The sequence below is a fragment of the Corythoichthys intestinalis genome, chromosome 10 (genome assembly GCF_030265065.1).
Source record: "Corythoichthys intestinalis isolate RoL2023-P3 chromosome 10, ASM3026506v1, whole genome shotgun sequence".
In the NCBI taxonomy this organism is placed as follows: Eukaryota; Metazoa; Chordata; class Actinopteri; order Syngnathiformes; family Syngnathidae; genus Corythoichthys; species Corythoichthys intestinalis.
In genome coordinates, this window is record NC_080404.1 from 29,461,619 (window position 1) to 29,480,432 (window position 18,814).

At 39.9% G+C, this 18,814-nt stretch overlaps 1 protein-coding gene across 3 annotated transcripts in view; it reads right to left on the bottom strand.

Annotated features, from left to right (window-relative positions):
• ccser2a (coiled-coil serine-rich protein 2a) overlaps positions 1-18,583 on the bottom strand; it is a 59,077-nt gene extending 40,494 nt beyond the window's left edge. Inside the window, exons 1-3 of one of the 3 annotated variants that reach the window (XM_057848225.1) lie at positions 7,834-8,884; positions 5,092-6,458; positions 4,813-5,009 (exon numbers count right to left, since the gene is read on the bottom strand). In XM_057848225.1, the coding sequence (XP_057704208.1) occupies positions 4,813-5,009; positions 5,092-6,458; positions 7,834-7,841 (1,572 nt within the window). In that variant the 5' untranslated portion in view covers positions 7,842-8,884. Of the gene's footprint in view, positions 1-4,812; positions 5,010-5,091; positions 6,459-7,833; positions 8,886-18,096 lie in introns of those variants that run through there. The other 2 variants (XM_057848226.1, XM_057848224.1) reach the window with 2 other exon arrangements.
• Between the last annotated feature and the right edge of the window lie 231 nt (positions 18,584-18,814).

An 18,814-nucleotide genomic window follows, 5' to 3' on the forward strand; every position in this document is an offset into this window, starting at 1 on the left:
ATGATAACTCAATCTTCTGCAAGACAGAACTGCTGGCAGTATTTCTGTGGAAAAAGAGGATGCCCTCACTGCAGGGGCACTGGAAGTCACTCACAGCAGGAGGTGCGGAGGATCTATTTTTAGTTTTTAGGTTGTTTTTTTTTTGTTTTGTTGCAATTGTCCTATTGCTTCTTGCATTAGTGTCGCAAGCCATTTGCATTAGTTTTGTGGCAATTGGGGTTTGTGCTTTGCCAATTTGCAATCGCGTTTTAGGAATTGGGGATCGTGTTGTGGCAGTTTGCATTCCTGCGTTTTTCTTTTGCATTCGTGTTGCGAGCTATTTGCATTCGTGTTGTGGCAATTGGGATTCGAGCCTTTGCCAACTTGCAGTCGCGCTTTGGCCAGTGGGAGTCGTATTGTGCCAGCTTGCATTCATGTTTTTTTTTCTTTTGCAAAGCGTTTGCAATCGACGTTCGTGCTTTTTTCTATTTGCAAAGTGTTTGAACTTTGCATTCGCCTGACACCTCTCGGCTACCGTACAATAGTGCCTTGTTCAACGTGACCCGGAAGCAAGCAAGGTGTCAGGTGGTGACCATGTTATTACAAGCAAGGTGTAAGGTGGTGACCATGTTATTAACAAAAAAAGAACTTTACAACATATATATTTAATCCCCAAAGTTAAATACATTATTGTTTCAATGTTTTATCCCCCGCCCCCAATACCAGGAGGTGCTGTAGCACCCTCAGCACCCCACGTCCCGCCCCACTGACTCTCTGACAGGAAGTTCTTTCTTCGTCGATTTTCGGAAGAGGCATCGAGACCGCTTGGTTAAATTTTGACGAGACTTGTTTCGCCGTGCCTTCTTATGGAGTAAAATTCGACATTGTCCACCTGCCGATTTGCACTTCGCAGCTGCTGCAGGCTGTTGGATGCTGCAATGCGCGAACGCTAAACTTCACTGACATACATAAAAAATGGCAAAGCGTTTGGATGCAAACTATGTAGCGATTATATTGTAGCTCAGGGGTGTCCAAACTTTTTTCTCCTTGAGCCGCTTTCAGAAAAATCAAAGGATGCAAGGGCCAACTTGAAATCCTTCTACTTTCATTTGTAAAGCACAATGATATTCAGTACATTGTCATATTGCACAGCACTAATATGTATGTATGCATGTACTGTATTTTCCTGACTATAAGTCACACCTTTTGTTTGATAGTTTGGCTGCCAGTTAACATTACCCCCAATCAAGTAGAGTGCACGCGTGGTTTATAATTAAAAACTGCCAAGAAAGAGTGAACCTTAAGACACATTTACAGTCATGGACGAAATTATTGGCATCCCTGGAATTTTTCCAGAAAATACAGCATTTCTCACAGAAATTAATACAATTAATGCATTATTAATTTAGTCCCTTTGGCACTGGGTGCCTTGACAGTGTGCAAGGAGTCATGAAATATGGAGACTATCAAAATGTTTTGGGCCAGAATGTAGGGTGTAGTGGCAGAAAACTGGTATGCGTCAGAGTTCATTGGTGTTCCAATAGCACAATGACCCAAAACATACCTCAAATAGCACCAAGAAATGGTTGGAGACGAAAATTCTGAGGTGGCCACCGAGGAGTCCGGATCTCAATCATATTGAACACTATGGAGAGATCTGAAAATCGCTGTTGTAAGAAGGCACCCTTCAAATCTGAGAGACCTGGAACAGTTTGCAAAAGAAGAGTGGTCCAAAATACCATCTGAGAGGTGCACGAAACTTGTTGTTTCTCTCTGTCATTTCTTCTAAGGGATGCACAACCAAATATTGAGTTGAGGATGCCAACAATTTTGTCCAGCCCATTTTTTGCATTCTGTTTAAAATTGTGTACGTTTTGGCTTTTCTCTCCAACTTTTTTGTGTTTTTCCAATGCACATCCAAGAAATAAAGTATAAACACATTCATACTGAAAACATTTGTAATTGCATTAATTTCTGTGAGAAATGCTGTATTTTCTGGAAAAATTCCAGGGGTGCCAATAATTCCGTCCATGACTACATATACATAATTATTTGGGATATTAATTGAACCAGGAAAAACCGATGACAAAGGATTGTCGATTTGGAATGATTAATTAACTTCTATTTGTTTTTACTAACATTCATTCTTTTTGAAGGCCTCAGCTCGTTTTTCAACCCTTCAGATGTAATTTTTTAGTTACACAAGTAGCTACAGAAATCTAGACAGTCTGAAATTGTCTCAGGAGCCGAGACAAGAAAGATATGACACCTGAGTAGATAAGGGATGACGCACGAACACTTTGGAAGTAAGCTTGACAACAACTTGATCACTGGAGACTAGTATCCGAGGCCGGGAGTTACATTGGAGAATGCAAACCTACTAGAGCTAAGTTAAGCTAATAGAGGCACTGTTTAATTGACTAGCTCCATCTAATATTGAAGCAACAATATATTGTCTGAAGTTACTCAAGCTTCTAGTGCGGACCATATTCAATTATATTTTCATGATTTGCAGGCCAATTAAACTGGGCTAAGGGCAGCTGTTTGCCCGCTGGCCGTAGTTTGCATACCCCTGCTGTAGCCAATCCTATGCATCCCTGGCCACGTGGAGGAATGTGTAGGAAACACACTGTAGACACCTCGCTACATTCCGTTTCAATTCACTATTATGTCGTGAACGTGAACACGTTGTAGTGCGGGTCATATTGCATTCCTATCGGCATCAAATGTATTGTGCGGAAATGTAATGCCTATAATGATTTTGCAGTAAGTGCAGTTTTGTCTGAGGAGGAAAAAATCCTCATCCTTATGTAAGGTTTTTTGTTCTCTAGTGTCTGTTTTAATGGAGAACTTTACACTCTGGTGCAATAGAACCACCAGTAAAATAGGATACATATGCCCACTAAATTTTGAAAGCCAATAAATTTTGAAATACATGGGCCAATAACCTATACATTATAAAATTGACTCCTCAATGCACCCTATGGTGCATAGGAGAAATGGTATCGAGCTCTGGTAGCCCACACAGTGATTTTGCAGTGCCATTTGAATGAATACAGAGCCAAATATAGCCCAAACATGACTGGCACACTCAAAAGGAGCAATTTTAAGTGCAGCGAGACACATATAGCTGCTTCATGGATGTACATTGCCACCATGTGCACTGATTATGCTACTACAATGCATTATTGTAATTTAATCTATCACCATTTGTACAATAAAAATCATCCTGACTGCAAAGTAATTTGTAGCAAAATTTGCCATGAGAGTGTGTGGCCAGGATTACTGTGGTCACATGATTTGAAGCAGGTCACATTTTCTAAAATGCATGTTTAAAAAAAAAAAAAAAAGTGCACGTTTTGGCCAAAAAAAAAAATAAAAAGTCAGAAACTCAAAAAAAAAAAAAAAGCTCATGATATTAGCTGCACTAATCTAGTATGCACAATAGTCCATAAGACAAAGTAAATGACTTTTAATCGGATATGCATGGTTAAGGCATGTGCAATTAAGATGAAAGCAGTAAAGAACACACTCCCATACAGTATAATCTTACACTCCTGAAAACATTTTTTTTCATTCTGTCAGGAGCATGAGCAACAATGTTATACATGTAGGTATATCTAAACTGTATGTCAAAACATGAATCAATTTCTGCTCAAGTCCTTGAAATTTATATAATGTCAGAAATGAACTAGTAATAATGTTGAACTAATGACAACATCTACTGTCATAATGGCTCAAAAAGTGTTTTTATTAGCAATCTATGTTGTCAGTTAGCTTCATTAGTGGCTTGTCTAGCTAAAAGACAAAAAGAAATCACCATTACTTTCTTTCTTTTTTTTTTTATCTAGTTGAATGTCACTATCACATGACAAGACTACTTAAAAGACATGCCTTATTATACCATTTCTAATCTGGCTTCCGGAAAGCTCTTTACGTGTTCCCGAGATCAAGTGCCATGGTACGTGAACACACAGAACTAGCACAAGCAAGAGCAACATTCCTTTTAGGGATAACCAAGAATGTAGGCAAATAAGTGGCAGCAGCTTTTTAAAACTTATTCAATGAAATCTTTTATGAGGACTACATACTAGGTGGTGGTCCCCTCATTGGAAATTAGCACTGGTTACTGAAAAAGTGTTAGTTTGATACCTGAGATCCATTGAGAAAGGAACTAACAATTTTATGCATGGAAAAAAACTACTAAGTATAAAAGGGAATTTCCAGTTGAGGGATATTCTGATTCCTCACGATTTTAAAATAGAAATTTATGAATGACAGCATAACAATTTCTAAAATCTGGGCAACATGTCTGCTTGGCTATAGCTACCACTCTTTAGCTTATGTATTTAAGGTTTCAATATTTTTGTGTGTGAAGGACAAAATAAATCTAACTGAAATTGAATACAAGACTAAAAAATATAAGAATAGTAATATTTTCTGTTGAGCCATTTGGAAATGAGCTGCATATTACTGGGTCCAATTAGTCAGTTGTTTTTTTTTTCTAAATGGTGATAATCCCTCCACTCTAAGAACAGGATTGAGCAGTTCAGGAAGCGGTCCTTGCCAGAAGCAAATAGACTTGTGTTATACGACAAATATAATATAATCAAGGCAAATCGTCCAACAAATACCATAAATTAATGAGTTTGGTATACGATATTACCGAATGTCAATAGGTTTGTATCAAGAACTTTTTCATTTAAAAATAAAATTAATGTTCTTACTCATATTTTATGTCCCTCTTGACAATAGCAAATGGAAAAAAAACAAGCAATTATTGGCACTTATGTATTATGTACTCAATCATCATACTACGGTAGACAGACTCACAATGCTGTTGAGGTCAGAGTCGTCATAGAGCTTGGATGAATACGACCCAGGTCCACCAAGGGGTTCCAGACCTTCTTCATCCCACATGTAGGTTCCCCCAGAGCTGTTGGAGGGGGACAGCTCCAAAGAAGAAGCCAGGCAGACATCCACATCCTCCGGACACCTCCCGATCGGTCCCTGGGAGTCCTGCATAGGGCCTTGACGGACAGCACAAAACTCAGTAACAAAGTCCTAATATGATAACATTTTGAGATGATTTGAGCAATTTAATTGATTTACCTTCCAGATCCCAGTCCCTGGTCTCACTGAGATTGTCATCTTTCTTTTTGTTGTCAGGGTTTGGAGGAGGGTCACCATCACTAAATACATCCCCTACACTGTCCAAGTCATCTAGAAACTCTTCACTGGTATTCCCTCTGTCTAAGGATGAAGCAGAAGACAAGGACATGTCTTCCTGAAAATCTACTGCTGCCTGATTTGAGCTTTGTGAAATGACAGTCTCTTCTTTTTGTCGTCCACCGGTAGAACATTGATAAATGTTATTGTGACTGTCTCTTTCTTCACTATAGCCAATAGGATCAGCATCTCCATATGGAGAGATGGATGAAGGTTTGCCAGTTTCTTGAACACAACCAGAAATTACATTTTTTTGTTGCTTGGCCTTTGCAGCGTTTGCCTGCCTGAAGCCCAGAGATCCACTACTATTCCCCAATAACTTCTTCAAACCGCAAGTGGAGAGCATAGGCTTTTTCAAAGCACTCGGGGTTGAGGGAGCTGACAGCGTGGGTAGTGAGGATGAAGCTGGAGATGTTTGGTTGTACTGAACTCCACCACAAGATCCAGAACCTCCATGGCCAACACGCAAACCTCCGAGTCCTAAACTTAATCGTCCATTGCCAAGTTTTGGGGGTTTGAGCAGACTGCTTCGAGGCGGTCGGAGTTGAGTGTTGACCAGAGGTTTGGCTAGTTCCACAGCCCGGTTAAAGGAAAAGGAACGTATCATGGGCTGGCTGTTGGGAGATGGAATCTGCTTGAAGTGCGTGAAGCTGTGTGAGCGCACCATCTTCTCCAGTTCCAGGGTTTTCAGGCTTTCGCTAGACTGAGAAAGTCGGTCTTGGGAACTACTTATTGCTGAGACAGAAGATAACTTGGGCCGTACAAGGCGGGACTCTGTGTCAGTGTGGTCTGTTTTAGGTGTGCCGTTGAGAGAACTTTGACCGAGCTTGATGCTGTCTTTTGGAGCTATTTTTAAGCACTGCTTTGGAATGGCCTTAGGGCTTGCGGCAGCCACCGCCAATGCACCTGACCTCCGCATTATTGGCGTCCCCGGTGAGGGAAGTTGTCTAGACTTGTCCTTACTGCCCTCCACGGGACTGGTAGGGCTGGTAAGGCTAAAAGGTGCTGTCCCTTCCTCTTTCTTCCATTTCAAAGAAAAAGGAGAGGTTCGAATAGCACCATTTGGCCGCGTTCCAGCAGGAGACGTCTTGACCTCCTGGGTAGATGAACCATTGGACAAATGTCCAGCTCCACCACTTCCAGAGCGCCCACCAAACTTGGGCAGTCTTGAAACCATGGCAGACTTGGTCAATGCTTTATCTTCCATTAGAGACCGACCGAGACATGGATGAATGTGGACTCTCACACAGCTGGGGATAGAACAGACAGAAAAAAAATTACGGTTGGATGGACATATTGGTTGAGAAGGGAAAAAAATGGGGCACTTCATTATCAGAACCAACCAATCAAACAAATCGAATCCCGACCTGTAGCCCATAGTGGGTTTTAGGGAAGATGGCACAAGCACACGGGGCCAACAACTAAAAGAGCTGACGGATACAACGCCTGTGGGATGAAATGGAATCTGGGAATAAGGCCAACATTGTTTAATGAATGTGATCAGGGTGTGTCAATGATGAGAGAGCTTTAGATGTGCCGGTTGATGAACTTGCAAATTTCAGTAGATGCCTCTGGTTGGTCAATGTTGGTAAAAAGGAAAACAATGGACAGTAACCCTAACCCACTGCTGCATGTGTTTACAATTTACTCTCAATCCTGTTAGTTGATGCACCATACTTGACCAGTACATGAACTGCTGATTCAAGAAATCTAATCCATATTTAATTTATCTATCGTATCTCCGGGTGGAGGGGGGGAGGGGGGGTCGTGCAGCCCCTCATTCCCATGCACAAACTCACGTGTCTCCAATCAGTTGCACTCTGCCACTGGCACAGTCTGACTGTCCTAATCCGCATCAATAAACACACATAGGCAAATCCGCGTACAGACAAACTCTCAACCACACTGGAAATCAGGTCAACATCCCTAGGGAATGGCCACTGCAAAGACCTATTTGCCCCCCAGCGACGGGTGTGAATCTTTGTGCCAAATTGGTCTAAATTGGAGTTCGACCATACAGCCTCTCAAATTTCATTCACATCACACAGAGGGACTACCTTAACACATTTGCTGTGATGGGCCTTTATGTGGGTCACTTCACTGATCACCAGTGAGAATTCACTCTAGAGTTGACACACATTCTGAGGTGGGTTACTAGACCGTGATCGCCATCTGTCAAACCCCTGGCAAACCCCCCCCCCCACCCCACCTTCTTGGATGACATTACTGATACTATTATTCACAAAATCGTGATTCAGTCAGTAATGGCAAGGCAATGAAGAAAAAAAAGTACTGTAATTCGGATGACTTTAAAACATGCACGCAATTAGTATTTAGCATAGTTGGTTTATTTTCACTGCAGTCATCAGGCATCTTTTGGAACTGACTGGGAAATGAAATGTTGGCTTGCAAAAAGGGGGGGCAGTTCGTGACTTGAAAGTTTGAAGGTCAAAAGTCAAGGCAGAAATCAATTTATATTTGAGTTTCTTATTGATAGATCAAAATGTTAATTATGCATGGGACAGCATAGATTAAAAATAAATTACATAAAATACATCCTACATATTGCTTATCAAATAAGACGAAAAACACCAAGATTCAACATAGCCATTCATAAACTCTGACCTTTCCATGTATCTCAAAGTGCAGCATCATCTTGCTCATATTGACAGTATCAGCGTCTCTTTGGAGTAATAACCTGGACCAGTCATGCAGAAAGGCCGGTAGCGGGGCCGCCACATTCTTCATGAAGCGATTAACAGAGCACCATTAGAGAGAGCTAATAGAACAAGCTGGGGATGAAAGCCACACTGACGCTAGGCTAATGTGTATTGAGTGAAAACAACACCAAGCTGAGTAGGCTCTGATGCTAAGCGACGTTAATCCAATGAGACGCCAAGGACGGCCACGGGAGAGATGAGAAAGGAGAAGTACAAGTAGTGACAGTGAGGGAGTGGCAGCCAGGAACATAACCTATAATAAAAGCTGATACTTTACAAATACTTTCACAATTGCAAAAAATGTTAAAAGCCTTACCCTTAGACGCTGAGAACCAACCAGCCAGTTTCCACTATTGTCAAAACTAAACATAAGCATCAGAGTTGGAAGTGCAACAACTGAACGTGTCCATGTGTGTATTGTTATTCCTTGTCTGGTGGGGACATAAATGTTTTACTGCTACATTGGTGGAACCCGCCTTCTGTTTAAGGACAAGAACAAAGCCCCTGGTATATAAATCATTCAATTTCCAGATTTGGCTTCAAGCAAAAGCAAGGTAAGATAGGGGTGACAACAAAGTTGAATTTGACAAAGTAATAAAATCTGCTACGAAGACAGAAACTTTGACTGTGTGACAATCAAAGTAGGAACCCTGCACAAAGATCTGATGAAAACCACATAAACCTGTCAATGTGCAATGTGCATGCTACCATATGATCTCATGAGCTCACCAGAGAGAACAAAATAGCAAAGTAGGCAATGCCTGTCCTATCTCAGACAGGAAATTCTCTTAGTAAAAGTTTCAGTATCTGTATTTGTTCCAAAAACTTGCTTGTGTTGTGACTAAAGAGATTATTTCAAAGTTACTAAATTTCATAGAAATCTTTTAAAATACATATTGATTAATTATGATGTGCAAAAATGTTGTAGAATAAATCCATACCACGCACACTGTGTTAATGAGGAATAAGAAAAAATAATTATTCAACTGAACTAGGGCTGCAGCTATCGAATATTTTAGTAATCGAGTAATCGACTGAAAATTCTATCAATTAATCGAGTAATCGGATAAAACAAATATATTTTTAGGTGAAGAGCAATTATAAATATACATGAGAAAACAAGACATTTCATCTAATCTTGAACCATTTTCTGTCAATCAATGTCTTTATTTTCAATGTATATTGTTGAAAACAGCCAATAATTGCATCTCAGATGTAACTAGAATTTTAAAAAAAAAGACTAATTCACTGCTTTCACTCAAAAAACTTTTAGATCTTATTAAAAAATATATATATGTATATATTACAGGTATATATTTCTTACCTAAAAATGCCGTTACGCCTGATAACACACATCACTTAAAAGTTAGAAATTCAACTGAAACACGTGGGGAAAAAATCCTATTTGTGTCAAGCCATTTTTAAGTTCTAGTTAAGTTTTAAGTTGGTCTAAACTCTAAGTCCTGATAGGATTTTGAGTTTTTGCAGTGTTCAAAATAAATGTATGATACAGGCTGTAATGGAGCACATTAGAGACCAGTGTTTTATCCAGCAATGACTACTGAGCTAAAATTGATTGTTCGCATTATTAAGTTTTTATTTTACACCCTCATCACTCCACAACGCTATGTTATGTTAAAGCCTGTATGTAAGAGACATTAGCCACGAATCAGCAGTGGTCATAATTAATTAGAAACCTAGCCCTCCGCAGGGCTAACGTTACGTGGGATAGTGACAGTAACGTTAATCTTATTTATTAGCACTTAGCGCTCTTTATTAGCGCTTAGCGCTCTACTGCTTTAAGATGGCGGTTGTTTACTAACGCCGCTGACTGTCATTTCGCATCTAGTTCAACATACATGTGATCTCTATGAGACGCATCAGACACTACCTGCTACCAACGTAGCATCGTGCAGGCTAGTATTTAGCAACGTCGGCGTCGTTTGTAGCGGCTGTCGGCTGCAGTAAGTTTTTTTTTTTTTTTTTTTGCTTCTTCCTCTACGCACGTGACATCAGTGCGTTGTCCCGCATTAAAAGTAGTCCGAGCAAAACGTGATGCTTAGGGCTGTCAAAATAAACGATTACTCGAGGGGAATAAAATTACTCCGATCAGTTTTTAAACTTGAGTTACTCGAGTTGCTCGAGTATTCGTTTCAGCTCTAAACTGAACCCTTGTGTTTCTATTCCGGGCATGAGAAAATGTACTGCATTAACACAAATACCGTATTGGCCCAAATGTAAGACGGCCCTGATTATAAGACGACCCCCTCTCTTTCAAGACTCAAGTTTGAAAAGACTTTTTGAACACCAAATTAATTTTTATACAGAAAATAATTATAGTACATCTGAAACAAATGCTTATAACAATATATATGAGAGAAAAAGAAGGTTATTTTGCCTCATTCAAATCTTAATATCTGAACATTTAAATATGTAAACTAAAGTGCAATCACATTCGTAAATGAAAGGCTTCTGATTTTTGAAATGTAAATAAACCAATCTATTGTGATAAAACAACAAAATTGCAATAATTGCATTAACCATCAAAGTGAAGTCTAACTGTAACTGTAGTCTTGAAACAAATCTGAATAAGGAAAAACATTGCAATAAAATAATGCAAACTAGTTAAACTTGAGAGTAGCTGAGATCTGTCATGACAGAACATTGCTTCAATGATATCTGGCGCCATCTAGCGTCGTGAATGGGTATAACGTCTAGACCACGAATATAAGACGACCCCCACTTTTTCTTATTTCAATGCAAAAAAACACCTAATATTCGGGCCAATACGGTATACACCATCCAACTGTTCCTTTTAGAACCCAGTGTGGTCCTCAAGTCAAAATGTTTGCCAATCCCTGGTCTAAAAGTATGTGCCCTGTGACTGACAGTGACAGGCAACCAGTCCAGGCTTACAGCAAATTTAATGTGGATACACGCTAAAGAAAATAGATGGATGATGAAACTGATGGCGTAATCAGTAAGCACACAAGCAGACGTCTCCTGCTGCTCTGCAATACGACCTTGACTTGAGCCCCACTGACAGGATTAATGTGCATTTAAGAGTCACATTTAATTGTCACAACTTGACCGTCTTGCACGGATTGAAGAGGCTAAGCTGTTGTAGGCAAGTGCCATTCACTAAGAGCATCTTTGACAGTCATCATTTCAAATAGATGGGCAGAGAGGGATGCAGGAAGAGCTGTTGGCATTTGGCAACTTTGCAAACTCATCACTGAATCTGCCAAGCTGATCTATTTCAAGGCCTTTAACATCTGCAGTTTTACCCAGAGAGTGAAGAAGTACTCAACGAGGCTAAATTTAGCTCCAGTGACAGACCACATGGAGAGTCTGAGGAGCTTGGAGGATCAGAGTAGAAGTCAAAGCAACACAGAGGGCTTTCAATATTTACAAAGAGAGCCACATAACTTGTAACCGCAGATCATATGACTTCACCAACACACTGGATAATGCAAATCACCACAAAGTTGTTTAAGATTGGGAAAACATTTTATGGATCTTTTTTAAATTGTTTGAATTCAACTCATCAGGCTGTTATCTATAAGTCCACAGAGTCCATTTTGCTCACCCACGTAAGTGATTGATGAACGTTTTTCACAGTAATTCTCACATGGGGGAATTCATATAATGCACTCTATTAGTGGTGTGACAATATATCAAAATGGTGATATATCGTGATACTTTGCATCCCAAATGGTTATCGATATGCTCATGCCAAGAATCGAGATATTGTTTTAAGAAGGGATCAATGTTTATAAAAAAATAAAATAAAATAAAAAAAATTTTAAAGAAGGAACCAACAGGTTGCTACCAAAATCTTACTACATAATAGTGTTTCAGTTAACTCAATGGCACCCATTGACAGACACTCTTTCCGATTATCAGAGCATTTACAGGTCACTTTCTGTTGATTTTAGGGCATTTACAGGCAACTTCCTTTTGAGTTTGAGTCACTGCCTATTCATTTGTGGGATTCCCGGCTCACTTCCTGTTCTGTAACCCAAAATCAACAGGAATTGCCCATAAAATGCCCCAAAATCAACAGGAAGTGACTGAAAATCAACAGGTAATGACCTGAAATGGCCCAAAATGACTCTTTGCCTGGCATTAACTGGCTGCCACTCATGGCTATAGAAGTGGGAGGGGCCTGCTTGAAGTGGGTGGGGTTCATTTGCTGCCACCCTCCCAGTTCAAATGGATTGGACATAAACTTAAAGCAGAAGGATGAAGATAGTTTGTTTTTCTGTTTATTAGTTGTTTTGTAGAATGATTTCGTGAACGATGTATCGATAATCGCTGTATTGCTATATCGTGAGATCATCGTTATCGTGAGCTTCATATCGGAAATCGTATCGTATCGTGAGGTACCAAGAGGTTCCCACCCCTACACTCTATAGACAAATCAATTGGAACATTTCGGAGGGGTTTAAATCTACTTTTGTTGTGTGTTTGTTGGTTATATCTAGGTGCACGTTCAGATTTTTGATTGAAGTTTAAATGTGTAAATGAATGGTTGTTTGTCACGCGTGGTTGCTGACCAGTCCAGCATTAGCTTAGATAAGATGCTCACCCTAATGGCCATAAATGATGTTTAAAAGGAGGGAACAATATTATTTCCTGAGCAAGCTCACATCCTACAACATGTGCCATGAAATGTTGGTGATCTTCTGTGGCCGCAAATACCATCTACTCTGCTGCTGTCTACTGGGGAAGCAGCATCAATGTCAGGAACATAAAAACAAACACACACAAAAAAAAAAAAAAAATCAATGAACTCATCGAGAGGCCTGGTGACACTATGGGACTGAAGCTGTCAGAGCTAGGGGATCAATGACCAAACCCCTATCTATTATTGTCCCAAATTAAACATTCAAAATACTATTATCCAGGGTAGTTATAGTCCCTTAAAATCATCATCACTTTTCTGCCATTAAATCACTCGTCTGGACTTCTTGGTCTTTTTATGGACTGAGATACTGGAACTGAGTTACTGGAGCACCTTTACAGTGTCTTTATAGCAAATGTTTATTAGTCTTAGCAGTTATAAAACTCTCACTCTAGCCTATAGATTGCAAAATTTATTGGTCCATCTTATCTGCCAACCTCAAGGACACCTGGGTGATTCTCATGAAGCTAACCTGTGTCTTTGAAGATTCTATGGATATTATCAAGAAAACTTGAAACAGCTCATTTTTAGTTGAAAGGAAGTTATGTCAATTATATGGCCCAGTCCACAATGTTACCAAAATAGTATTTTGTAGGTTTTTGTTTTTTTAACTGATTTTAGATTGAATTCATTTGTGTAATGCATCCATTAAAAGCTTTGATATGTTCACTTCAATACGGCATCATGTTCAGTTTTTTTTTTTAAACATATAAATGTGTTTAAAACTATATAATTTAGCAGATTATGATGGTTTCTTACTTTGTATGAACAAATATTTAAGGAAAATCTACTGTCCAAGCCTGCAATTTTTATTACTATTCCGCTATGTTCATGGTCCGTCATAATCAGTGTTTTTTTTTTATTTATTTTTTTTTTTTTTTAAATAAAGTTATTTTGAGCCATAATTCCCCACAAAGAACGCAAGACAAGCGATGTTTACAAGATGAGACTGTTTGGCCTTTTTCAATATTGTTAATGGTTATGTTTTTATATACAGTGGGGCAAATAAGTATTGAGTCAACCACCAATTGTGCAATTTCTCCTACTTGAAAATATTAGAGAGGCCTGTAATTGTCAACATGGGTAAACCTCAACCATGAGAGACAGAATGGGAGAAAAAACAACAGAAAATCACATTGTTTGATTTTTAAAGAATTTATTTCCAAATTAGAGTGGAAAATAAGTATTTGGTCACCTACAAACAAGCAAGATTTCTGGCTTTCGAAGAAGTCTAACTTCTTCTAACAAGGTCTAACGGGGCTCCACTCGTTACCTGTATTAATGGAACCTGTTTTAACTCATTATCGGTATAAAGGACACCTGTCCACAACCTCAGTCAGTCACATTCCAAACTCCACTATGGCCAAGACCAAAGAGCTGTCGAAGGACACCACAGACAAAATTGTAGACCTGCACCAGGCTGGGAAGACTGAATCTGCAATAGGTAAAACGCTTGGTGTCAGTCAAGAAATCAACTGTGGGTGCAATTATTAGAAAATTGAAGACATACAAGACCACTGATAATCTCCTTCGCTCTGGGGCTCCGTGCAAGATCTCACCCCGTGGTGTCAAAATGATAACAAGAACGGTAAGCAAAAATCCCAGAACCACACGGGGACACCTAGTGAATGACCTACAGAGAGCTGGGACCACAGTAACAAAGGTTACTATCAGTAACACAATGCGCCGCCAGGGACTCAAATCCTGCACTGCCAGACGTGTCCCCCTGCTGAAGCCAGTACACCTCCAGGCCCATCTGCGGTTCACTAGATAGCATTTGGATGATCCAGAAGAGGACTGGGAGAATGTGTTATGGTCAGATGAAACCAAAATAGAACTTTTTGGTAGAAACACAGGTTCTTGTGTTTGGAGGAGAAAGAATACTGAATGGCATCCGAAGAACACCATACCCACTGTGAAGCATGGGGTGGAAACATCATAATTTAGGGCTGTTTTTCTGCAAAGGGACCAGGACGACTGATCTGTGTAAAGGAAAGAATGAATGGGGCCATGTATCGAGAGATTTTGAGTGAAAATCTCCTTCCATCAGCAAGGGCATTGAAGATGAGACGGTGCTGGGTCTTTCAGCATGACAATGATCCCAAACACACAGCCAGGGCAACAAAGGAGTAGCTTCGTAAGAAGCATTTCAAGGACCTGGAGTGGCCTAGCCAGTCTCCAGATCTCAACCCCATAGAAAATCTGTGGAGGGAGTTGAAAGTCCGTGTTGCCCAACGATAGCCCCAAAACATCACTGCTCTAGAGGAGATCTGCATGGAGGAATGGGCCAAAATACCAGCAACAGTGTGTGAAAAGCTTGTGAAGAGTTACAGAAAACTTTTAGCCTCCGTTACTGCCAACAAAAGGTACATAACAAAGTATTAGGATTAACTTTTGATATTGACCAAATACTTATTTTCCACCATGAGTTGCAAATAAATTGTCTAAAAATCAAACAATGTGATTTTTTGGTTTTCTTTTCCACATTCTGTCTCTCATGGCTGAGGTTTACCCATGTTGACAATTACAGGCCTCTCTAATATTTTCAAGTGGGAGAACTTGCACAATTAGTGGTTGACTAAATACCTATTTGCCCCACTGTATGCCTACCTCACCACCATAGGTGATCATTACCATAATGTGTAGTATTATGTTTTTAGACATTAATCAATTAGATATTTTACTGCTAATAAAATAATTAAGAGCTCAAACTGTTGATGGGAAAAAATATTGAGTCATCACAGCGTTTAGCTATTTTAAGATAGCTTTGGTAAATGTCCTGAATTAACGTACATGCCAAGCTTTCATGAGAATCACCCACCTGCCCAATGCCCTGTGGTGTTGTTACCACACAAAGGGAAGAAGTGACAGAGTGACCACACACAATTCTATAGAGAAAAAATAACAAAAATATCAGAAAGTAAGCATACACCAAAATTAAACACAAAAAAGCAAGGGGGGGGGGGTTCGTGCAGCCTAGATTCAGCTGTTAGTTGGGTAGAGGAAGAATTAGATGATAAAAACACTCCCACTCAAGGTGACGCGACGCTCCAAAAGCAGAGCTGACAGGTGTTTTAGGAACACACACGTAGATTTGACGCACACTCTTGCTCGACCAGGAGCCAGACTTCCAAAGTTACTGCTGACATGCTGATGTCACAGCACAATGCATCGGCTGGACTGCAGCAGATCAGATTTAAACACACACACATTTGACTGACAGCAGTTTAAGACATGGTATAAAAATAAAAAAAAAGGTGACGTCTGGCCTAAAGTCAAAGGCCCGAGTTATATTTGAACTCCTGCCCGTGAGAGCTAAGTTTACAACATGAGGGCAAGAAAGTGGCATGTGAAACATCTTTGGTTAAACATTAATCATGTCACATGCTCACTTCTTACTGAATCTGTGGAATTATGAGCCCCATCCGTCTACATTGGGCTCCAAAGCAGGGTCTCTGCAGGTTTCAACAAGCCAAATTGAAGACTTTTTAAAGACCATAATGAATACAGTTTAAGACCCACATCGATACCAGCAAAAAAAGTACAAAAGACCGGGCAGCACAGGTAGTTCCACTTTGTAGTTATTGTATAGCTTACTCAAAAATCAAAACATTTAAAAGCGGACTGAAGTTCATGCATGTTCTAAATAAAAGTAACGTCATTAGGTATTTATGATATTTCAAATTCGTATTCAAGACCTTTTGTGATATTTTGGGAGAATTTTAGACCTTTTAAGGCCTTGAATTCACTTTTTAAGACCCATCGGATACCCAGCAAAGTAAATAACTATAAATCAGATAGAATAACTACACCTGCTAGCACAGGGTTCACTAAATCTGGACCTCGGTGCCACTTTTCCTGTTGTGTTTTCCACGTCTCTCTCCCCTAACACACCTGAATCAAATGATTATGTCATCAGCAACCTCTCCAGAAGCCTGATAATGATCCTGATTATTTTGATTCGAGTTTGTTGGAGGAGGGAGACATGGAAAACATGACAGGAAAAGTGGCACCGAGGTCCGGATTTAGTGAACCCTGTAGCTAGTAGCTCGTTCCAATATTTTGTTGACCTAATTTACACAGGTGTCAAACCGATTCCAGAAAGGGCCAAGTGGGTGCTGGATTTTGTTCCAACCGATACAACGCAGAGAGTTTAACCAATGAACTTCCTGCTGAAACAAGCAGCATCTGACAAAGTTTAACTGATTACACAAGTAAAAGATCTATTGACGCTTATAGGGGGTGCTGCCATTGACGTCCATGGACGTCCAAATTTTTTCCCATTCATTTTCAATGGGATTTTTTTTTTCCCCCAAATCATCAAAAAATGGCCAGATATCAATAGGACGTGTCCCCCAAACTTCTCCAATTACATTGACGCTTATGAAGGGTGCCGCCATTGACGGCCATGGACGTCCAAATTTCCCATTCATTTTCTAATGGCATTTCAGCATGCTTGTTCATTCTATTGATGCCATTGTACTTGGATTCCATTGACGCTTATGTAAGTTGATACCATTGACGTCCATGGACGTCCAAATTTTTTCCCATTCATTTTCAATGGGAATTTTTTTTTCCCCAAATCAACAGAAAATGACTAGATATCAATAGGACGTGTCCCCCAGATGTCCACGATTGCATTGACGCTTATGGAGGGTGATGCCATTGACGTCCATGGACGTCCAAATTTTTCCCATTCATTTTCAATGGGAATTTTTTTTTTTTTTTTTTCCGAAAATCAACAGATAATGACCAGATATCAATAGGACATGTCCCCCAAACTTCCCAAATTCCACTGACGCTTATTAAGGGTGCCGCCATTGGCGGCCATGGACGTCCAAATTTCCCATTCATTTCTAATGGGATTTAATTTGTTTAATGCCATTGATAGGTATGTTTGTCCATTCTATTGATAGCCTTGGGCGGGGCTACGATCTGTATAGCCACAAAGGAAAGACCAAGTGTAATTTCTCCAGAAATTGGTGAAAAGATGTCCTCTTCATTGGTTGGAAAGCAAACCTGCACCCACTTGGCCCTTTCTGGAATCGGTTTGACACCTGTGACCTAATATGTCATGAGATGAGCACTTTGAATCAGCTCTCAATTAGATCTTGGCAGTTGAAACAGAAGTTGTTAGTTCTCTAACAGTATCGAGCAATATTGACAAATCATGTGCATTTATAGAAAGTTAAAAAACGACGTAAAGGCAGAACGAACAGCAGTATTGAGGAGGTACTGCAAGACAATAATTATTCGTCTATATTTTTGCCGATTCCCATGTTGAGTGGTGCTATACAGTTAATTTTAAAAATTACAGTAAGCCAAAAGCTGATGCTATTCCCGATTCCATAAAACTTTGAGTGACGTTAACAAATCACAGTCATCCATATAAAAAGCAACATCCGCGGTTTTACCGTTGTCGAGCGACAAACTCAACATGGAAAATGATAATAATTTTTGGAATGAATAATTTCTACTTACTAGGTTTAAAACAGCACAGGATCCAAGTAAACAGTCCTCTTGTTTATCAGGAATCGTACATGCTAACAAGGTTAGCCCATAGGAACTTGTAGCCAAGTTTTATAAAACAATATCGATATTCGTATAGTATTATACGTCCAAATAAGTCTTGTAGATGTGAGGAGTTAGTCGAGTAGTGGAAGAAGGTGACGGCTAAGGGAAGTAAAAATATATACGTATATATTGGGAAGTAGCAATGGAGCTCCAGCCAGACGGATGCTTCCAGTCAACAATCCAGCAGCGCCGTTATTTCTTCCTTCACAGCCGGAGACGGCGCGTGATGTTGGGCTTTAAAAACCTAACGAGGAACTTCGTTGGATTCAAAGTGAGCCCGAAACCGAGTGAACATATATGTTTAAAAATATATATAATAAAAAAGCAAGACAAGATGCTCGAAGTGAAAATGTCAGCGTAAACTCCTCCTCACTACCATGTATCGACCACTCCGGAGGGCTCACTCACGCCTGTCTGGGTTGCCAGATAGAAAAGACAATCTCCAGCCTAATCACATCGTAAAACCCGTCCAAACCAGGGCAAAATACAACCTCAACCAATGGCGTAGGTTTGGTCTCAATATTGGTAGGGACAATATGGCATAACCTCCATGTACACTTTTGGCTGGAGACGGGACATTCATAATTATCAATTCAAAATAAATCTGTATTGACTTATACTAACT